The sequence below is a fragment of the Manis pentadactyla genome, chromosome 9, assembly GCF_030020395.1.
Source record: "Manis pentadactyla isolate mManPen7 chromosome 9, mManPen7.hap1, whole genome shotgun sequence".
Lineage (NCBI taxonomy): Eukaryota > Metazoa > Chordata > Mammalia > Pholidota > Manidae > Manis > Manis pentadactyla.
This window is the reverse complement of record NC_080027.1, coordinates 121,657,543-121,680,840: the sequence shown is the minus strand read 5'-3', so window position 1 is coordinate 121,680,840 and position 23,298 is coordinate 121,657,543. Positions and strand designations below refer to the sequence as shown.

At 46.8% G+C, this 23,298-nt stretch overlaps 1 protein-coding gene across 11 annotated transcripts in view; it reads left to right on the top strand.

Annotated features, from left to right (window-relative positions):
• The window catches only part of SRGAP2 (SLIT-ROBO Rho GTPase activating protein 2), a 225,295-nt gene that overhangs the window by 156,776 nt on the left and 45,221 nt on the right, over positions 1-23,298 (top strand). For 9 of the 11 annotated variants that reach the window (XM_036909771.2, XM_036909770.2, XM_036909768.2 and 6 more), the window contains exons 6-10: positions 4,100-4,315; positions 4,882-5,010; positions 12,259-12,483; positions 16,055-16,156; positions 17,176-17,373. In XM_036909771.2, coding sequence (XP_036765666.1) covers positions 4,100-4,315; positions 4,882-5,010; positions 12,259-12,483; positions 16,055-16,156; positions 17,176-17,373 — 870 coding nt within the window. The remainder of the gene's footprint in view (positions 1-4,099; positions 4,316-4,881; positions 5,011-12,258; positions 12,484-16,054; positions 16,157-17,175; positions 17,374-23,298) is intronic. The other 2 variants (XM_036909772.2, XM_036909769.2) reach the window with 1 other exon arrangement.

Below are 23,298 nucleotides of genomic sequence, written 5' to 3'. Positions count from 1 at the left end.
CTGTTCGCATGTTGTCTCCAGCATTAGGCATTAGGGATACAAAGACGAGTAAGAGCTGCCCCTGAACTAAGGCATTTTGTTTAATAGAAAAGACAGGAATGTAAAGCGGCAAGTAAAATATGATGTGATAACTCTTTTTACGTGTGCACAGAGGAGGGGAATGAAGTCAGGCTTCTTGGAGGGGTATTTGCACTGAATCTTAATTGCCAAGAGGTCCTTCAGTCTCCTCTAAATGTTCCCTTCTCGTTGCATCCTGCTCTCGTTTCATGATCCAGTGCCCTTTCATTTCTCATTGATCTCTCTAGGGACATTATTGGTGGGTTGCTTTTGAAGTTTCCTTCTTTCTATATACTTCTGTTCTCTCTAAATTGCTTATTTTGGTCTTGATCTTCCCATTTAGATATTTCCCTGAAGTGTCCGGTCATCTTTAGCTGCCTGCTTATATTTTAAAATGAGGCACTGAAGATCTGGTTGGAAGTGCTGTATCAGCCCATGTGTCAGTATTAATAGGTCTTTTATCAGAGTCCTCAGAAAAGGCTCTCGTGATCTCCCACCTATGTCTGGGGGCTGAGTTAGAGGCTTGGGCCATTCATCATTCAATCTAGAATTTTCAGTTGATCCTCTAGTTTTAGTTCAGCACCCCATCCTCAGCTGACTGGTGTCCCCAGTCCACAGACCTTCCCTAAGAGAATAAACCTCTAGTCTTCCACTACGGAGGGGGAGGGGATGGGAGCTGGGAGTCTAAATGTTCTCAGGCTTTCAATAGTTTCACTTGTTCTTAGCTCTTCCTTCATCCCACTGCCATCAGTTCCTCTTAGGGCCTATCTTGTTGCTTCTTGCCTCTCCCTACCTTTGGTGTAGGGTTCAGCGGTCAGTTACTACTTAACTCTCTGCTTTTCATCATTCACTGTCATTCTTTTTGTTTTCCTACAAAGTATTAATAATAAAAATTATTTTCTATCATTTCATTGTGACTTGATTTAGTTTTTTTTAAAGTGAAGTGAATTCTTTGTAGAACTGAGAATTCAGACTTCTGAGTTTTTTTCCCTAGTTGGTATTTGTACCTTCCTTTTTCACTGTATATATTTCTCCAAATCTTATCTTGACTTCCCTATTTCTCCAGTTGTTTTGACACCACATATTCAAGCTTCACCCTCTGGATACCTCCATTTTCCCTTGATTTGTTGGACACTAGTTCTGTTCCTCTCATATTTCCACAGAGGAGAGGGTCAGTGTCATTAAGTCATTTGGGCAAATACATTGTAAAACTATCACTGTGTATATGACATATTTCCCAACTATAGAGATGAGAAGAAAACACAAAAGAAGAAGTAGTACTTATCCTTAGAAATTAATGGTTTCTTGGATAAGGTAGTCTTTTACTCTTTTAAAGAGAGTTCTTTAAGTTCTTTAGGGGTAAAGAGCAATATAAATTATTGATTTTTATTACTTCATTTGTTGTCTTATTGGTACTATTCCTTTGAGCTCTTTTTGTCTCTTGTGTTCCTTCATAGTGTTTCCTCTTATCACATCTTTGTGAAATAGGAAATCATTTTCTTAAAAACCATTCACTTCTATAACTGTTCACTCAAGCTTTTAAATCCCTTGGTCACATTCAAGTGAAAAGAGAGAAGGAGCCTCCTGTCTACCCTTCTTCAGCCAGGATAGTAGATGTTCTTTCTCATTTCTTAGTCAACCTGGAAACTTGAAGGGCCATTTGAATTACTTAGAGAGGTTTTTAACACCGTTGCTTGTTAAATTTCACTTCCGTGTAGAGAATACAGAGTAGATCTTAACACTTATGGGAAATGATGTCAAGTTCAGGGTAAGGTGAAGCTGATTTGAAACATTTTGCATCCAAAATGAGACATTATTTAACTCTATAATGTACTTTGATTTTTGTCAATGCCCTTATATTCTTTATTCCTTCCTCCACCCCCAGTTGATCTTAAGGGATTAGTATATACAGTCCCCACTTCTCTGCAGTTTTGCACTTTGGTGTCAGTTGCATATTGTTAGAAGGTCAATAGTAGCCTAACGTTATGTCACAATGCCTACGTCATTCACTTATTTCATCTCATCACCTAGGCATTTTATCATCTCACTTCATCACAGGAAGTAGCGGGAGTATAGTACCATGAGATATTTTGAGAGAGAGAGAGAGACCACATTCACATAACTTTTATTACAGTATATTGTTATAATTGTTCTGTTTTATTATTAGTTATTGTTATTAATCTCTTATGTGCACAATTTATAAGGTAACTTTCATAGGCATGAATGTCTAGGAAAAAAGCATAGGGTTCGGTACTGAGTACAGTTTCAGGCATCCACTGGAGGTCTTGGAACATATCCCCATGGAAGGGGGTGGTGACTATTGACTATATGCGCAAAGTCCCCCTAATGCAGGATTTCTCAATCTCAGCACGATGGACTTTTGGGGCCAGATAACTGTTTGTTGGGCGGCTGTCCTGTGTACAGTTGTAAGCAGCATCCCTGGCTTCTCCCCACTCGATGCCAGTGGCAAGCTCCAAATTGTGACAATCAAAAATGTCTCCAGACATTACCAAATGTCCCCCGGGGACCAAATTAGCCCCCAGTTGAGACCACTACTATAAACTCAAATCTAAAAATGAAACTAACATCGCTTTTCAAGCCTCTATTGACTAAACTTAACCTTTCCTCCCAGCTAATCCATCTCTAGTCCTATGCAGAGGAGACGCACTGGTGCCTCCTGGCTAAGATCATGGACTTTGCGGTCTGACAAACCTGGGTTTTAATTCTGATTCTGCCATTTACTAGCAGTGTGACCTTGGGTGTGGTGATTCATCTCTGTGAGCCTCAGTTTCTTCATCCTTAAAAGTGGAAATCATAGCATGTCTTTCCTAGAGTTGCTATGAGGATTAAATGAGGTGATGTAAGTAAAGCTCCTGACACACAGCGTGTACTAAGTGTGGAGATTATTATTAATATTATACCCTTGCTCTCCTCTGTTGTTCAGTTTACCCCACACACACACTTACACCCTAACTCCCACACTTTCTAATTCTCCCTCTCAAAGAAATCTCATGGCACCAGAACGTCAGCACTCAACCTGCAGCTTACTTGCTTTGTTATCAAGCATTTTTAATTCCCAGATAGAAGCTAGCGGCTCCCTGTGCAGAAGCATAAAGCGCCAGCAGGGACGAGCGGGCCCCTTGAGGCTGGAAGGAGCATGTTTTGGAGGACTGGACACAAATGCAAGTTCAGGCTTCCCAGCCTCCTAATTAAGAAAAGGAATTGGACTCCCAGACAGTTGCTTTGAGGGAAATTTGAAAATTGTATCTCTCTCCTTTTATACTCCTTCCTTCCTAGGACAACTCCAGTTTCCCTTGTGGATTTCATTCCTTCTCAGGCTCTTACCTGGGGGGCTCTGCGGGTTCATAGCCTTTATAGGATTGTTGTCTAGACCACAGGGCTGAGCGAATGACCAAGGCGTAGCTCTTGGCACGAGGCCAGGAGCACAGTACATGCTCAGACAGGGTAGCTGCCATTGTTATCGTGGCCACGGCGCGAGTTGTTGGGAGAAACGGTACTTGGTCTGGAAAAAGCAGACCAGACAGACCCCCAGAAGGCTAGGCCATTAGAAAGAGCTTCTCAAGCCTTTTCCTCCTCCCCATTTTATGTCTGAAAGGTCCACGGGCTGTGCTGCCCTCTTCAGGGTTCCCAACCAGCCCAGGAAGGCTTTGCTCTTAGTCTGAGCAGTGGTGCTGTTTCCTCTCTGCTGGCATTGAGAAGACCGAGGGATAGAAGCTACTCGGCCGCTATAAAAGAGTTATGATTACAATGTTAATGAACAGAAATAAATAATACACGATGGAAGACAGACACGAAGTCCTTTTAGTTCTAAGCCATACCGCCTCAATTCAAATACTGCTTTCCTGTGTTTGGGAGGGTCTTTAATATATAATGTTTGCTGAACCAAACCCTTAAGACTGTTTTCCCTATGAGTAGGAGGTATTGCTTCATGTGGGAGAGGTCTGGCTGAGTCTTAGTCTGTAAAGCAGAGTTGACCCCCTCGGCTTGACCTCTGGGGGCGGGGGCGGGGGCTGTCTTGCAGGTCATGAAGACGTATCACATGTACAATGCCGACAGCATCAGTGCCCAGAGCAAGCTAAAGGAGGCGGAGAAACAGGAGGAGAAGCAAATTGGAAAATCGGTGAAGCAGGAGGACCGGCAGACGCCACGCTCCCCTGACTCCACGTCCAATGTCCGCATCGAGGAGAAGCATGTCCGGAGGAGCTCAGTGAAGAAGATCGAGAAGATGAAGGAGAAGGTGCGTCTGCTTGGGCGGCCCTCGGGGCTGGGCAGGAGCGCTCTGGGAGTCAGGACTGGGGGGCATTTCCCAGGAGGTGCTATGTGGAGCAGAACGAGGAAGCTCTGGTTTCTTTTGGTGACCTAAAGGGAGCCCTTGCTATCTGCCCTGGGAGAAGCCCTAGGTAGTGGAAGAACTTGAGCATGTGGGCAGATCAACAAGAAACGGTAGTCACCTTTCCCAAGCCTGCGGACCTGGGATTTGGCTTCGGATGTCAGGTGTTCAGGAGCAGGTATAGTGACGCCCCCATCAGGGGGGCGGTGCAAGGCTAGAGAGTGATATTAGCTGATAGCACCGAAGTGGGACACGCATCTAAAGTAGGGAGCCTCATTAACCTTCCCTGGGCTGATCTACATTATGCCCTTGAATCTCATTAAACAGAATTAGGACCCAATTTAAGGCAGATGCGCACAGGGAGTAGCGGCACAATTGTGGTTCTCGAATGTACTGTACTTTCATCTTTTAGAGAACAATCTCTTCTTTAAAGAGAAAAAAATTGTAAAACTGAACTTCTGTTCCCTTTTCAGCGCCAAGCCAAGTACACAGAGAATAAACTGAAGGCCATTAAAGCCCGGAATGAGTATTTACTGGCTTTGGAGGCGACCAACGCATCTGTCTTCAAGTACTACATCCATGACCTGTCTGACCTCATTGATGTAAGTGCTTAAAGCCAGGTACTCAAGGGCACCTCTTTCCTGGTTTGGGAGATCTGGTCTGGCGTTCCTGAGCTGATCAGGCATCTTGGAGCATTTGGGGAATAATTATGAAGATAGTAGCCACAGTCCATCAGGGGCTTGCCATGTGCCAGGTACCAGGTGAAGCACTTTTACACCTTATCTCCTTCAGTCCTCACTAGAATCCTGGGAGAAAGGCATGATTATCTCCATTTTTACAGATTAAAGTTCAGAGACTTTAGGTGACTTACCCAGAGTCACTAATAAGTGACAGAAGCAAATTGTGTACCTAGGTCCGATTACTAAACCCCTGGCTCATAACCACTATGTGCTTCTGTCTTCCAGAAAATATTCCCTTAGGTGGGCTACTTGCACATAGAAGTGAGCGGCAAGAGTTAAAAGAGTTAGAATGCCATACCTTACATTTATATGGCACTTAATGTTTCTCAGTGTGATCTCTTTTGATTGTCATATCGCCCTTTCGGCCAGGATTACTCTGTCCAGTGTGTAGATAAGGAATCTAGGCTCAACAGGGTCATCTCCCCGAAGATGCCCTGCAGATTAGGATGCTGGTCAGAGGGTATCCGGAAGCCCCTGGCATCCGGCCTGTTCTTTCTGATACGTGGCACACAGATGATGAGAGAAGCAGGTTAGAAGGCCTGTGTGTTTTGCGTGGGGCAGGCATGGGAGATAAGCTTCTTTCTTTGGCCTTATGCATCGGCCCTGACCTTTGTGCTGCTGCTTCCCCTCAAACCTTAGAGTTGAGTCTTACACTCTCTCTCACCAGCAGACTCCAGTCTGGCCCAGTTCATCAAAGCGAGGGGCCTGGAGCATCAGCGTCCTGGTCCTGAGGGCCTTGGGCATATCCTAGCTATTCTGCCCACTGAGGCCTGAATTTTGCCTCGGCTGTCAGTGAGCCGCAGCTGGGCTCTGCAGGCCTCTGTCCACACCTCACGTACTTGTCTGCCTGCCTTGATTTCTCCACAAACAAACCCGCCACTCTTCACAGCATCACGTGGCCTTCTGGGCCAAGATTTGGGCAGTCTCAGGGGCGGGGGGAGCCTGTTCCTGAACCACTAGGAACCCTGCGCTGTCTCCCCTCTCAGCAGCCTCTCTCTGGCAAACTGAAGAATTGGATGGACATTGGTACTTCTGTCTGCCCTCACCTGAGAGTTGCTTGCGAACCTCTCTAAGATACAAATACCTGTCTCCCTTCAGCCAGAGGTTTTTTTGATTCAGTAGGTTTGGCCTCTTAACGCCCTGAATGTCTTGTCTCCCTGGGTAAGTGGGGCCCTAAGCCCTGTCCAGGCACCTCTTTGTTCTTTCTGCTTGTTGATGCCAATTGGAACACTGTCCTTCAGTGGAGGTCAGAGCCCTAAACAGGATCCTTTCTCCTTCTCAGGGGAACAGCTCTTCGCTGCTGGGATAGAGGCCTGTTCTCAGCATGAGGAAGAGAATCAGTTCTTTCTTATGCTTGATTTCTGCTCTTTATCTCACATTCAGTAAAAAAAAAAAATCAGACTGTGCAGCCCACCATGTCTCTTCTATTGGATTGTCCTCTTCTCTTTCTTTTGCCCCCAGGGCAGCTTTCCCACTCTTCTCACCAAAATGCCAACCTCAGGGGAAGAGAGGGGCTATTGCTGTGCCACTTACAAGCTTTGCAATCCATAGACCCTCCTTCACATGTGAGTAGGTGTTTTAAAGTGAGTCTGAGAAGCAAGCTATTTTGTACCTTATTCTCATCATTTAAAAAGATAAAAAGGATGTGAAGAGCCTACCTTCAATGGGTACAGCGTGAAGTGTTGTGCAAAAGTGTCCGCCAGCCTCCTGAGCGCTCAGCAGGGTGTGGGTCTGGGTTACCCCGAGCACGTCCAGGTTGGTAGCCTTCCAGGTGGCACAGACAGTAAAGTTGCCCTCTCTGTTTTGTGTGTTGTTTTGTTTCTGTTTTTCCTGAGGTGAGGACAGATGAATTACTCTTTTTTTTTTTTTTAAAAGCTGATAACATTATTCTGCTCTATAAATGTTCAGTACATATTTACTTGGGATGAAGCCATATGCTCCACATCAGGGGTAATAAAAAAACAGTTTTTGCCCTACAAACAAACATACAAACATAATTTCTATGTAACTGGTTAATAGCAGCATTAGAGGTAAGCACAGGGGGGCCACAGGACATTTTTTTTAAACCATTGGTCATGATCCATTAGGAGAGTCATGAAATCACTTTTATGCACTCAACTTATTTTTTTAAATGAATGAGCTAGACTAGACTAGAATAAGAAAGAAAATATCAGGTACATCACATTAGTAAGGTTTATTTTGGGTAGCTTATGTTGGGGTTGGGGTATTTGCGTACCAATGGGCACATGTGCATGGGTGTGACAGTATAAGATGTATTTCTTAAATTGTATATTTCTTGTAGCTGTATATTCAGTGTATTTCTTATATTGTAGTACTGTAAGAAATACATCTTACTGTGAGTTGGAGGTCAAAACTGTAAGCATCAATGCACTAAGAACAGAGACAGGTCTCTCAGTTTCCAGAAACCAAGTCCTTTCTTTACCTTAACCCACATACATAATACATACAGTCAGTGCTTAATACATAGCTGAGCACGTAGTATATTCATTGAAGGAAGAAAGAAGGAAAATGATGACTTCCTAAGTCAAGATTTTTTCCTTTTTGTTCCTTTCAATACTGTCTCGAGGTATGATGTACATACAGTGACTGAACGTGTAACAGTTTCAAGGGTTTTGATAAATTCATAGACCCTTGTAAGCTACGTCTCTATCAAGATGTAAAATATTTCCATTACCTCAGAAAGTTCTCTTTGCTTCCTCCACCCTAAGGCAACCACTTTTCTAATTTCTTTCACCATAAATTAGTTTTGTCTGTTGGGGAACTTCGCAAAGATGGGATTCTACGGTATAAACTGTTTTGTACCTGGCTTCTTTTGCCCAGCCTGATGTGTTTGAGCTTCATCCTTGTTACTGCGTGGGTCTGTGGTTTCTCCCTTTCTCTTGCTGACCTATGCAATAAAAATGGCCAAAAGGACGCTTTGGCAATGAACCAGCAGAGCGGGAGGGAGTGGGGAGCCCTGAGCATTCTGATCTTGACAGTCTCCAGAACTTGTCTTTCTTTAGGACATGGGGTGAATCTCGTTCCAGTCTATTGCCATCTGTGCCTTACACACCATTCTGCCTCCCTCCCGCAGACTGGAGCTCAGGGTGTGCTAAGGCACGGATGATGCATGAAAAGAAGTGATTTTTGTCGATGTCAGTACACTGACGCGAGGACTAGCCTTTGGTTTCTTTTTATAATATAGTATACGATTTGATTTAAACTCAAATTGTAGGACTCCACGTGAGGCATCTGACACACACCAGGAAGACCTTGATTTCAGGCCAAAAAGACATTCTCAGCTGACTGGATAGAGTCTGAGAACAGTAGGCTCTCTGGAATGTGCTTTTCCTCCCCCGTCCTCCTGTGGCTCTCAACCGGGGAGCAGATGGATGCACGAAGAACAGGCCATTGTCCGCATGCACAGCGGGGCTCCTGTGAGCACTGTGTACACGGGCAGAGAATCTGTGACACTATGTGCACCTAAGTCAGACATGAGGGGACTTGGCTTCCTCGACAGGCAATCTCACAAAGAGCCATTATTTTTGTCTTCTAAGTGAACTGGAGTGGATGTTATGAAACACCCATTTCGTTTCCAGGCCTTTTCTGGGGTGTCTGGGTGAGGATGTCAGTCTGCTGGTAAAGGGTTAATGAGCTGTCAGCTCAAGTCCTCACACATGTGGATGGGCTATCATTAAACTCTTATAAAAATTTGATTTCCCCTGAGAGAGTTTTCATCAAACATTTATATAACCCAGAAATGGCCAGGGGAGCCCAGCATGGCCACAGAACTCATCAGAAGCCACAGAAAGCATGTTCTGTCCCCCTCATGAGCAAAATAATGTGCTGCCTCTCCTCACTTGGATTCTCCTGGGAACCAGGATGAAATATTCAAATCTCTCTTACCTAACCTTGCCAGAAATTGCTTCTTTGCTAAAGCCTCAGTTTCCAAAAGACTGCTGCCCTTGCAGGTACTTGGTGAGCCAAGACTCTGGAACACTTATTCCAAATGTCGCCGGCTGGCTGGAGGTGTAGAGGAGCCAGAGGGTGCACTGTGAGTCAGACCCCCAGTCACTGGCTCAGAGAAGCTGTAGTAATATAATAGAGGCCGTAGACCAGTGTGAGAAGGCTCCTTGCTTTCCGTAGGCCATGCCGAGTGAGCAAAGCAAAGACATCAGGGGCCATATCTACCCACTTGACTTAGATCAGTATTCAGCCAAGTGGATTATTTCCTGAGAGGCTGGAGTCTGTATTCCTGGCATTAGTCAATCAACTGAGGTTTATTAAATGACTCCTGTAAGCAACGCCTAGTGGTGAGGGATAGAGGGAAGGCATAAGACACTGGCCATGCCCCCTCTGAAGCTTGCCTTCTGGTTGAGGTGAAGTGAAAGGGCAAGTCACAGAAAGAGGGAGCGACCTCTGTGTCACAGGAGGGCTGCAGGTGGGCGTGGCTCTGAGTGGAGGCCAAGGTCTGTATATGCCAGGGCTGCAAGGCTGGCTTGCTTCCCGGAGGCTGGGGATTTGATTTAGATCTTGAAGAGTGTGTCCAGTTCCAACAGGTGAGAGGAGTGGGTAACGTCTCAAAAAGAGAGTGCTGGGAGCTGAAGGGCAGAGGCCACTGGATTTGGGGATGTCGGTGATTGGTATTTGATAAGCGGCTGTGTGGTGGCAGGTATACATAAATATATTGCCTGTAATCAGCCTTACGAAAACCTGTGAGGTTGCCCTTATTCCTATTTGAGGCCCAGAGAGGTTAAGTATCTTACTCACAGTCATACAGCTGACTTTGCACCTATGGTTTTCCAATACCCTACCCTAAACAGAGAGTGTATCACTGGATTAGAGCAGAAGCGTCTGGAGAAGAAAAGAGGTAGATGATGTTGGAAGGTCAGACCGAAGACAGATTGCAGTTTGTTCTGGCTGTTGGTGTTGCTTAACTTCACTGAGCCTCACCTTTCTAGTCTGGAAAATAGCAACTTCATTGGGGTAATTATAAGGATTAGAATCTACACTCCACATAAAGCACTTGGCGTACCATCTGGCATGGGTGCACATACTTAGTAAATAGAGGCATTGTTAAATTTCCAAACCGAGGAAGGTGGGGCTTCATTTTAGAAGAAAACGAGAGTTTTATAGATTCTTTGGCACGGTGGTGGCACAGCAAAGGCTGTTTTCGGACAGTGGTGCAGACAGCACTGGGGTAAGGTAATAAGGCATAGATCTGGGCAGAGGTAGTGAGAATAGAGAGGACAGGGGACTTACCCAAAACCATGTAAGGGTTATGAAGGGTCTCCTGCCTCCCCATAATTCTCTTCTGCACTGAGAAGCTCCCTCCACCCACACACTTGCTCAGCCCTGTGGGCAGCCTTCTGCTCATTAGACTTAGAGACATAGAGTTCATCACCAGGGTCTACGCGGAGCTAGTCAGGGCAGTTCACAGGTTTCAGGGCAGCCTGGCTGGACCAGCAGAGTCTCTCAAAGGAGGATGGGCCCTGCACGTGCAGCCTCCCAATCAGCCGCTTTTGTCTAGCTTGCGTTTGCTCTTCCCTCCCAACTGGATTTAATGTCTTTCCATCTTCCGCCTCTAGTTAAGCTGTAACTGCTGTTCTTCCGCTGCAGCCAGGCACCTGCCAGAGCCTGTTGGCACTGAACCCAGAGCCCAGCCCAATAGGCACTCGGTCGCCGAGCCTCTTGTCAGATGCTAGGGGGCGGAGTCGTGTCACGTGCTTTCTCTTCCCCAGTAGAGGCTGCTCCGGATGCGATCATGGCAGGGGAAGGCTGGGAAGAGTTAATTTGATGCCCGCTTATGGTACGAAACGGCAGTCAGGCAGCGGCTCTCACTGAGTGCGTGGATTCTTCTCTGACGTTTCTTCTCAGGTTCTGGATCTCAGAGCTGCCTAAGCACTAACGGGGATAATGGACCAAGGAATTTGGATCTCTGGGTCCTTCCGGAGGGATGGGGAATATTGTCAGAGAGCCACAGGATGCCGGTGCGGGAGAGGGCCTTAGGGATGACATCGAATCCAAGTGTTTTCAGACTTTTCCTCTAGCAGAGGAGTTATTTCTTCAAACCAGATCTTACAGAGAGTCCCGAATATGAGAGAGGGAAGAACAGAGCTGGTCTGGGTGAAGCAGGGATAGAGGCTCCAAGTCCCGCTCGTTGGGCAGCCTTTCACCCTCTTCTCCGGGGCAGCCTGAGCACCCGGAGCAGCCGCGCACCGAGCTCTGCTCCACAGCTTTAAAGCCATTGGCCCGGCCAGATCTGTTCCTTTTACAGCTAAAGGAGCAGGTTCAGGGATAGGGAGTGGCTTTTCCAAGCTTGCTGGACTTCCTATCCAGTGCTTTTTTTTTTAACCCTAATGTCTCTTTCATGCCCTTTATTTTTTCATTTCGCTTTAGAAAATCAGAATCCTTTACAAGATCTGAATTTTCCTAGTAAGACTTCTGTTTAGAAATTTTTGGTCTTGCAAATGCAATTTCTGCAGGGCAGGAGCTTTAATGCAAAAATCCTAGACTGTAGCTAAGGCCTGTCCTAGGATGTTGGGAGTCAGTGGGGGTCATGACCAACAGAGTCAACCGTACCTTCTCTTCTCTCCCCTAGAGTTTTGAGTTTGTGTAAATTAACTACTCTTGCACCGTTTCTGATGTCTGAACCCTGAATGCTGCTGAAATGGCTTGGCTTAGCTGGTATGGTGTGACTTCACCACAGTGACCCTCAGGGAGTGGCAGGCTATATTTTTCTTGTTGAAGTTTGTTATAATGGTATCCCCAGAGAAACCCGAAAAATAGGAGAGGATTCCCTTTATCTCTTGATTCTTCTCAGGTTTATCTAAAAGCACTGCACAGCTCAGGATTAAATAACCTCATTTTGACCTAACGGGTCTTCTCCCTTCTAACCACCTCGCAGTCCTCCCAGGTCTGTTTAACTGTGGAACCAGGATCCAGGAACTGAGAAACCTCAGCCAGGTTGTGAAGTCAGAATGTCTGCCTTCTTCTGGCGGCACAGGCTGTGTCACTGACACAGTCAGGTCTGCCCTGGGGGCTGCCGTCCCTTCCCCGCCCGGCGCTGGGCTGTCTGCAGTTTGCTCACGTGCCTTCTCCGTCCCACAGCAGTGCTGTGACCTGGGCTACCACGCTAGCCTGAACCGGGCGCTGCGCACCTTCCTCTCCGCTGAGCTGAATCTGGAGCAGTCAAAGCACGAGGGTCTAGATGCCATCGAGAATGCTGTGGAAAACCTGGATGCCACCAGTGACAAGCAGCGCCTCATGGAGATGTACAACAATGTCTTCTGCCCACCTATGAAGTTTGAGTTCCAGCCCCACATGGGAGACATGGTGAGGCCCTCTTCCCATTCCCACGCTCCCCAAAGCTTGAGCTCCCTTGTGTCTAGGTTCACTACCCTAAAGCCATGTTTTTCTGGGGAGACTGAGACCTGGGGCTGGTTTGCTGTCAGGTGGGTGAGATGTATTCCACTTACTCAGTAAACAGCTAAGTGCGTGCTATCCGCTAGGCTTGACCTGGATGTGGGGGTTGGAGCCGTGAGGGAGCTTATAGTCTGGCAGGTTGGGAGAGAGTTAGAAACATGCAGAGAGGGGCAAAGGAGGTGAAAAGCAGCAAGTATGTTCACAGTTTGTATAGTGAAAGGGAAAAGGCGGGATGGGGGGAGCAAGTGGCCGGGCTGGAAGAAGTGAGAGCTGATTGGCCAGATATGAAAGCTACAGGGAGGGAAGGCTAAGCAGGGCAGCAATGGGACCTGTCATTTGGTAGCATTCTGAAGGATCTTACTCTTCCTAGCTTTAGCAGATTGAAATAAAAGGTGTAGTTTTGTTTGGGTATTGAACAAAAAAGAATGGGTGCCTACAGAAAAGACAGGTGCCAAGATGGCATCCTGAAGGCCTGATGCTGGTTACCCAGGCAGAGGGGCACCAACGTGGGGGCCCCAATTTGGACTTTTCACCTCCTGTGACTAAACCAAGAAGGGCCTGAATAAACCAAAGTGGGAGGGATGAAGCTCTTTGGCTTTCATTACTCTGAATCTTTTGGTTGTGCATGCAAATCAGAGGGAGCCTTGTTCCCAGGCGTAGGAGCCACCATTTAACCAGTGATTAAATCAGAAGGCGGAAGTATAGGCTCACGTAATAGAGAAACTCAGGCCGCATCTTCAGGGGTGGTTGGATTTCGGGGGGGAATTTTATCAAGACTCAGTCTTTCTCTGCTCCACATCCTATGCGTCGGCTCTGTTCTCAGATAGGCTCCTATCCCATGAGGGCAAGGTGATCGTATTTCTAGCCTTATCTCCTTCTAGGCTGAAGTCTAACAGAAGGAGTATCTGCTGCTCTTCTAGTGTCATTGTGTCCATAGTTCTGACTGGCGACGTGCTTATTCCTGAACCCGTCGGTGTGGCTAAGTAGCCACAGTCCACTGATTGTTTGGCTTGTGCCTACGTCACACACTCCATCCCCCAGCTGGGGAGCCACATCCAGAGCACGTGGCCTAAGCTGTGGATTGGGAGGTCCCCCCAGAGGGCAGTCAGGCCAAAGTTACCAGAACAAGGAGGAATGGCTGCTGGGTGACCCAAAAACACCCAAGTCCTTTTAGCACAGAAACGGTGCTTCCATTAGGCTGAGCGCCCAGACGCTTTTTAGAAAACCCTGCTCCAGAATGACAGTTATTGCTGTGTGACCGGAGGATCCGCTGTCATCAAGAGGCCACAGTGGAGAATGGGACATTTCTATGCTACAGACAAAAATTGGAGATGATTTCTTTTCTCTCCTTCTTGGGGAAAACCAAACTACTTACAGTTTGTTTCCACTGCTGTGGCTTAGGCAGTGTCGGTGTCTGAACAGATGGGGAAGTGAGATGGCAGCATGTGCAAGTAGCCTGGAGGGGAGGGTGTCACGGAGCCCCAGGAAGCCCCATTCCTCACCTGCCCTGGCTTCTGGTCAGATTTGCCTTCCCAGCCCCTTCTCCAGCTGCCACTGAGATTCCTTCCCAGGAATCAGTGCAACCTGGGGACCAGCTGAGTGGAGTGATACATTTTTCTGGTGTTGACCGAGTTGCCTCTGGGCCAAACAGCTTGTGTCCATAAAGGGGGAATCCAGAGCTGGGTGCTCAGGCCCCCTCGCCCTGTCAGAGCCTCATTTCCCTACTCCAGAGCACAGCTGGAAGGCATTACCTTGCACCCCGGAAGAGGACCTCTGCCACAGCATGCATCAGCACCCCTACTGCTGCTTAAAGGAGCAGGCGTGGAGGTGGTTTGCCCTCCATGATTCCTCCCTGCTAGGTCTGGGTTACTTTAAAAATTAATGTCCATTCTTCTGCCTAGGCACTCCCTGTGTGTGATAAAGTGGCTGACGCAGGGGCCAGGGCCAGCCCTCAATCTTGCAAACATTCTGCATTCCAGCGTAGGCTTCATATGAGTGGAAAATTGAAAGAGATGAGATGACGAGTCCTTCTTGGTCCCTACAGCCAGTCTCTCCCCATCGGTGTGGGCTGATTGTAGGCTGTGGAGGCAACAGGGGGGAGCTGCCTGGAAGTCCTTGAACTAGGGCCAATGTTCGGGTGGCATCTTGACCGGAAGCCCTGAAATTGGCCAAGGCCCCACACTGACCGGTGTTCCAGGGCACTCAGCACACGAACCGATGCCAGGCACTCTCAGATATATGAGGAGGAGGTGTTTGGCTCTGCGGTTGGTGCCCCCAGAGGCTTGTGGGGCTCTGGATGCCTGACCGGTGACATCAGGCAGCTAGCGAGTTTCACTCTTGGCACTGACCCATCCTGGCCACCAAGCCTTCTCCATTGTGTCTGCTTATCCGAGAGCCAGAGTGAAGTCAGCCCTCTTCAGCTCTCAGGCGGGGGAGGAGGTCACGCCAGTTGGGAGCTTAAAAGCCAATGGAGGAAAAGGTCAAGTCCCAGCCCCCTCCATTTGAAGAGAGGTTTTGTCTTTTCAAGCAAGAGAATGGTCTGTGGCCATGTGAATGTACCCACTCGTTGCTAGGGAAGAAGGAGCCCAATTCTGTCCAGATGTCTTTCCACAGACAAGAGGCTAAGGGACACATGGTGGCAAGATGACAGGAGCTGTGTCCACGTGGGTCCTGCCTCCCATCCTGCCAGCCTTCTGTTTCTCATTTGTCAGCCTGAGACCTGTGGGTGACCTCATGCCCATGCCACAGCCATGCGCCCATCAGCTCAGCCGTCCCCTCGCACAGGAAAGCTTGCTGACGGTGCTCCTTGGGAAGAAGGGCAGATGCCTCTGCCACGCGGATCTGGTGAAGACCTTGGGTAAAATGATGGCTCTTTGAAAAACGCCATATTCCGCCAGACTTGATGCCCTCTGGGGCCCTCTAGCAGAGCCTGTGGACTTGTTCCTGGATTCATGCTTTTCCTCATTGAGTCAGAGCTCATGCGTGGCCCGGATTCATAAACACATGCTGGCTGCCAACAGCGGCAAGTTAGCCTCCTGACCCACTTCTCTGCTGCTTTCACTCTGGTGTATGAAGGGGGATGAAGGAGGGGCCAGAGAGGTGGCTGCTTGGCCTCTAGCGGGAAGCCTTCTCTGTGCCAAAGCATCGTGTATCTGGAGCCGGGGCTGCCCAGGCACTCTCCCCCCACCTAACCCCAGCCTCCATGGGGCTGCAGAGCCTGTGTAGAACCGCCCCTGCCAAGCACCAGCCTGGAGATCGGCTCCGAAGAGAGAGACCCGGTCTTTCCAAACAGGTCCCACTGCTCATTCCTTTCTTGTGTTATTTCGTCCTGGGAGAGGTCTCCATGCTTTGGATTTTGTTTTAACACAGAAACTGTGAGCCTTACAGCTTGAATAGGAGTAGTTTTATTAGCAGTAATGGGAATCTGGAGCTGCCAGAATAACTGTGTCCTCTTGCTGACCTGCTGTTGCTTTTTTGGCAGGCTTCCCAACTCTGTGCCCAGCAGCCTGTCCAGAGTGAGCTGGTTCAGAGGTGCCAACAACTGCAGTCTCGCTTGTCCACCCTGAAGATTGAGAATGAAGAGGTGAGCTTCCTGCTAGGAGACTCAGTCACCCGCTGTCTCCGTGTCAGCCCTCTTACGGCCGCCCATCTGGGAGCAGGCGGAAGGAGCATGCTGAGAATGTCCGGGCTGCCGGCAAACATTTCCTAGCCAAATGGAGCCTTGGATTTTCCCCCTCTGCTACATCCTGCCCTTGAACTCCAGGAAGTTGCTCTTGCATTGCCAAAGGTTGAGCTCTATTTTGAGCTTTTGCAAAAATGCTCTTTCCCCCCTCTACACATTTAGTCAAAATGGCACTTGGCAGCTGTGTGAACAATATTGAGTCTCTGAAGCCACCCCCTCATGCCTAGCTTTTTCCAGCATTTTCAAACAAACAGAGGCCTTTGACTTTGACACTTCAAACGTCTCCTTCCTTTTAGAGAAGGATGACTTTTTTTCTGAGCCAGGCCTATTTGCTTCCAACAACCAGTTCAAAAGGGCAGTTATGATTGATTATCCTCTTTTCTTTTGAGCTCACTTGACTTCTTACCTGGCATCTCAGTAACTCTTGCTTTTTTCCAGGAAGATCAGGAAGGACTGGGGATGGGCCACTTCATTTGCAAACAGGGAGACAAGTTCACTGATTTGTTGAAGGTCAAAACAGAACGTGGGGCATTGCAGGACCAGGCCCATTACATCTTTTAACTGGCAAAATTATACGATGGGGCTGGTTTGGATTTATTTCATTCTCTCTCCCTTGGCACTTGCATTATAGCCTAGAGCTAATATTTAAAGAGCTAACTTTGAAAAGGTAACATTACATAAAAGAGCTGGGTCAAGTGTGCGGCATGAAGGGCGGGTGGTTTTAGGTCCTCACCGGACAGAGTGGCAGTCTGGAGCCGAGTCCCCGTGATGTTGATCACTCGCTCAGCGCCAACTGAGGGGAAGCAGAGCTGCCCCCCGCTGCCCCCTCAGCCGCTCCTCTCCCACTTCTCCAAGCCTCTCCACCACCTGCTGTTCTGCAGTCGGCCTCTCATGCATTATGTTGGCCCTTGTCATGGCAGGTAAAGAAGACAATGGAGGCCACTCTGCAGACCATCCAGGACATTGTGACTGTCGAGGATTTTGATGTGTCTGACTGCTTCCAGTACAGCAATTCTATGGAGTCCGTCAAGTCCACAGTCTCGGAGACCTTCATGAGCAAGCCCAGCATCGCCAAGAGGCGAGCCAACCAGCAAGAGACAGAGCAATTCTATTTCACGGTGAGGGAGCTCGGTGGCCATTAAAGAGCAACTTTAGGCCCTGTAACACACCAGGGCGATTTGGAACCCACAGGCTTTGCATGTGTCTGAAGGGCAGTCTTTGAATATCTTGATTTGGATCTGGGCATATTCGGAGACCATCCCTATATTTAAAGGCACAAATATCTGCACATTGGGTAGATCCCCCTTTCCCCCTGCCCCCAAGAAAAAGGATGCTCCCAAGTACACTGCCAGGATTTTCTTTTTTAAGAATTTTTTAGCCAGCTAGTAGGCTTCTGTTTGCAGATTTCCTTCTGAGCCATAGGGAGCCATGAAAGGGGACTTCGTTTCCTGGTTCTGGGGGACCACGTCCCAGTAAGCTGGCCAACACACGTCCTGTTTATAAAGTCTGTAGTCTCTCCTAGGTAAGACAATAAAAATCATCTGTAATACTACTACCTACAGACAGTAGTAGTGTTAGGATATATGCCCTTTCTGGTTTTTTCCTATGCATGCATGCACAAATACATATGTGAGCATATATTTATAATCTTATTATAAAAAAATGGGGTACTGCTATACATATTGTTTTATAATCTGCTCTCACTTAACAAATGACTAATACTTTTCTAAGCCATTTAAGTATAACATTCTTTAAATATTTATCTTTGAGTAAAATATTAAAGTTACACAGAGAAATAATGGAATGATATTTTGGCTCATTCATTCTTTTTTGTAAAATATTTAGTACTGCCTGGTTTGTAGTTAGTGCCCAGTAAGTGCTGAAAATTTATTATCATAACTTTATATGTGTTCATAATACCATATTATCATAAAAATAATTATAATTACATGATAGTTAATTTATTCCTTCATCATTGTGAAGTTATTCATTGACGGTTTATTAAGGACCTGCTAAGTGCAGACACTGTACTGTAAAACGGGAATGCTGAGCATTTAAAACATGATAAGATTGGGCCCAGGAAAGGAGAACCTCTGTTTTTACTTCCTGTATTCCTAGACAGTTAGGATAGATTGATTTTTGTAATCAAAAAGAAATAAAGAAAGACCAACAGTTGTAAATGCATACATGCACACATGCATGAATGGCCACCAGGTGAGTGGAGCTGGGGAAACATCACACCGAAGTGACTTTTGTGCTTGATCTTGAAGGCTGCGTGAGCCAGGCAGCAGCTCGAGATGAGAATGGCATTCCTTGAGGAAAGGGCAGCATGTGAAAGAAAAGCACGCAGGCGCGCACAGACCTGGGTTAGGCATTAAGAAAGAGAACATGTTGAGAATGAGGATTGCGTCGCCACCTCATTATCTCAGGAGGCTGTTGAACACTCTAGGCTTTTGATAATAGGATTGTTTGCCTGGTCTGTCTGGACTGCTCAGATACCACACTGCTTAAGGACCCAATCTCATTACATTGCAGAAGATTTCCATTTTCTCGATTAAATAAGAAATTTTGGACATGAAAATCTGTATTTAAGACTGTCAGAATTACTTTGGGGCATGAAATGAAGCTATAATATTTGTATTAAAAGTTGACCTCTAAGAAGAGCAGGAATGACCCTATTCAAACTGGTGACCCCCACCTCCCTTTCACCACTCTCTGAAGGCAGGGACGTTCCCCAGCCCATTCCTGTCTTTTGTGGCCATAGTACTACTTATCACAATTGTGTGCAAATGCCCTTGGCTAACAGGAATGTTTTTTTGTCTGGGCTTGTCTAATAACAGATTTACGGTTTTCATGACTGGTGCTTGGGATGCATCGGAAAACTCATTTCATGATAAAAGGGCTTTTTTTGGTGGTGAAGTGGACATTCAAGAAAAGGAAATGGAAATGTGTGTGTTAAATGGGGTGGCTGCCTGGCTTGCCAAACCGTACAAGACAATGCAACTGCAAATAAGTTTTCTTAGGCTGTTGCCTCTGCAAATGTGGCTCGTATGTTTCCCTGTGCCCTTCAAAAACATCAGAGCAGCGCCTCCCAGAAGTATCTTCTTCTGCAAAGTTGGCCAGAGGTCCCCTGTCATGTCGTTGACTCCCAGGTAGTCAGCCTAGTGACCTAGACGGCTGCTAGGAAAGCTGTCTGACCACTCTTGGCTAGCCCAGCAGTTTAATCTGCCCAGATGACATCAACTGGGAATCTGAAGCATGGCCCACAAAGGTCAGCTGTTTGCAGGAGTCCCAGGAAAGTAATCATGGAATTTAAAAGCTTGAGGGGATCTTTAAAAATCATCTAACTAAATCTTCTCATTTGAAAGATAAGGAGAAAACAAACAAGTCCAGAGAGGATGGGCAGCTTGTCCAAGGAACTCAGCAAGAGCTGAAACTAGAGCTCTGGTCGCCTGACCACATGTGTTTTCTCTACGCTCTGGCAAAGATGTTGCAGGAAAGGAAAGTCTCAGAAACTGTTCAGCGGCTTCCTCCTCTTCTTGCTCTAAGTGAGGAGATGTTTGCTGATCCCCCTGGCTTTGTGTCCCTCAACTTCTGTAACACACAGTCCAGCAATGCCTACATTTTTCCCGTTGCCTTTTTCATGGTGATGGTTCAAACATGTATTTGCTTAGGAAAAAAGATGCAACGTTTTCAAAAGAGCATACAGGAAAAAGTCAAGCTTCCCCCCCATCCCTACCCGCTAGGTCCCCTCCCCTCTGCCAGTTCCTTCTGTGTCCCTCCTGAGATAGTCTATGCGTAGGTAACCACTGACATACCCTTGAAGGCGATAGAATTACATTAGGACTGTAATGAAATAAAATAAATAGAAATACAGTGGAAGTATACCACTCATTCTTCACTTTTTTTTTCCACTTAATTGATATTGGATATTGTTTTCATACTAATGCAAAAAGATCTGCCTCCTTTTTTATTGGCTATGCAGGATCCCATTGTATGGATGGATGTACCATCATTTATTATAACCATTTCTTTGTTCATGGGCAGTAGCGCTCACAGTAAAGCTAAGGATTGCCAAAGCCTTGTAAAGCTGGCGTGCCTCCTAAGCATTTCCTTCTACGGAGGTTGGAGTGTGGGGTTCTTGAACGTGGAAGGGGTTAAGGAATACAGCTGATAAACAAAGCTAGGTTGCCTGACTTCTTGGGGGCCTGATTGGGTAAGGTAATAGAAGAGATGGTGCCTTGGCTACTGGGACAGGGTTCTAGGCCATTAGATTTGGTGTGGTCCAGGATGTTTTTGTATCTTGGTATTCCCCTGCAGGCACTCAGTAAAATGTGTGCTATGCAGGTACAAACGAATGTATGTCCCTGTCCTGTTCATTAAGCAGGGAGATGTGCTCCTGTTTAAAGGTTTGCTCTGTTTTGTATTCTGTCTGACAGCTGCTTCCTGCTTTAAGAACTGACGGGGAGGTGGAGAAATGTCAGTGTTCCCGGATGGTGGGGAATCAGCCACAAGCATGACATTCGTGTGTCTGTGCACCTGGGGCTGGCTGAGCATAGTTCACTGCTCCCAACCAGCTGTGGAGACTTACGGCCTTGGGTGACCACAATACAATCCAAGGCACGGGCGAGGTCTACGAGTTTGATACCGCCATGGTAGGAATGTATTTAAACGGAAGAGGTATTTCTAAATTAACTTGGAAAGGCATTCTTGTGCCTCTTCCTTTTTTCTTTTAAGGCCCAGAAACCTGCTTTGGTTCTGCTTTGTTATGTATTAGCACAAAGCAAAAAAATTTAGGGAAGGACTGTCTTCAGGTTTTCTGAGCAGGTGATTCAGATACAAGGAACACTTGAGTGCCTGCTGGACCCTGTGCTCATAGGTCACAGTCATGCTTGTTATCCTATTTCATCTTCAACAACCTATGGGAAAGATATTATTATCCCCGTTTTTTTGGATGTGGGTTAAGTGACTTGCCCAGGGTTAGAAGACTTTAGTAAGTGGTAGGACTAGAATATTCCAACTCAGGCTTTTTAATTTTACTACAACTATAATGTCTGTCAGGGAGGGAGGGCTCAGAGAGAAAAACTGTTAGATTAATACTTTTCAGTAAATAAAACTGATCACTGACAGTTAATAACTAATTAGGAATTATTAAGAAGCAAATTAATGAGAACATAAAAACTCAATTGAAGCTTCACAATGGCAGTAACACTAAACCACCCCATAGACTCTTTACCTTCCTTCCTGTTTTGAAGAAATCCTCAGGTTTTATAATATTGAGTATAGAACGGGGGTGGGTGGGGAAGGAATGGCACTGGCCAGACGGTGCTTTAGGAATCGGATTTTCCTGTGGTGATCTGGCACGGAGCATTGCCCTATTTTCCTTCTTCCACCAAGGAAGTCTCCAGATCGTTTGCTTTTGGGTGTTTGGTGAGGGAAGCAGGGTGCTGGGCATGGAGTGAAAGAAAATTAATTACCTAATATTGGAACATGCTTAAAATAATGGATATGGCCCTTACTGACCAAGGGAGGGATTTTGAGACAACACATAAACAGTCCTTTTCTTGGCCTCCTAATCTCCAGAAGTCAAAAAGCCCCCTATTTTTCCCTTGCCTGTAGCTGTCTGGGCTCCTTTCTCTGTGTGCCTGGTTTGCAGCAACTGAAGTCTTCGAACTCATTTCTGCCAGTGCAGGCCAGGTTTTTGTCCCAGCTTCTCTCTCCTGTGGGTAAATAGCCTGGCTGTGAACTCTCCAGTCCATTCACCTTTCCATACCCGGCTTACCTAGACGGAAAACTTCCAGCCATTGTTTCTAGTCTTAGGGACACAGATCAACCTTGGCATAGTTCTGATCCTTCAGGATGTAATGGAACCTGAAAAGGTAATTCATCAGAGCTCTTTATCAGAGGGTTATTTATTTTCATGGTTCACCAAGTGACAGCCAGAGTCAGCAGGTGGGCTGTAACGTGAGTGGAAAAATGACTTCTGCAATCACGAGCAAAGACCTGAGTGAGGGCAAGGGCTCTGCATCCATCTCCTTGCTGAGTTGCGGCTGTTTCCTGAGCAGTCTCGTCTTGTTTTAAGGGTTGCAGTTTTGTGGTGAATTTCTCCTCATTAGTAAACCTTTAAGAGTCTCCTGGGATAAACTTCCGAAGAGGAGCCTTTGAGGGTTCGGATGTGAGCAGTGGATGTTTCCTGCAAGGTTTTCCACCTCTGGGCCCTGAAGTGCTGTTCCAAGCCTCCCAATTAGGCATTGGCGGGGGATTAGGCCCTCACTCTGGGAAGACTGACAGCAGGTGAGCTGGCAGCTGGAGCAGATGGAAGGGGGAAGGTGACAACAGAGCCGTTTTCACGCATATGTTCTTGGGAGCAGAGGGAGCAGGTCAGGAATAAAGTAATAGAAATGATTTGGTATAGGGTTTGATTTTTGTTCGTTTTATTCTTAAGTTAGAGAGTAGGGGCGCACTTGGAGGCTGGGTTGTGACGCCTGAGGAAATTTCTATCCAGAGGAGAGGGAGACCGTTCACTTACTCACTCATTCTTCATGCATTAATTGTCTGTTACCTGCTGGGCATGGTACTGTGCATCAGGGGTGCAGAGAATCACAAATGCCATGGTCTCTGGCCACAGGGAGGAAGCACTCTGGAGAAAGAGACACACGAGTGGTGAATCCCCCATGATAGTGCTGGGCACAGAGATTTGCAAAAGTACATGCAGGAGCTGGGCCATCGTGGGAGGGCCAGGTGTGCATCCCAGAGAAAATAGGTGTTTTCTTTGCTTTCACATGACAGAGAACAGAACATATGCTGGTTAGAAGTTCATGCTGTATGAAAGGGTGCAGAGTGACAGGAACTCTGTTTTTTCACCTGTTCTTTCTGCCTTCACCCTAAGTGGTACTAGCCATAAAATCAGAGACTTCATGTATAATTACACTTGTTGCTTAACTCCATTGAGAGAAAGACAAACTATTACAACTGAACCTGTTTTATCCACTTACCCCTCAGCTGTCTCATGTATCTGGGATCACACGTTTTGCCTCTGAGTT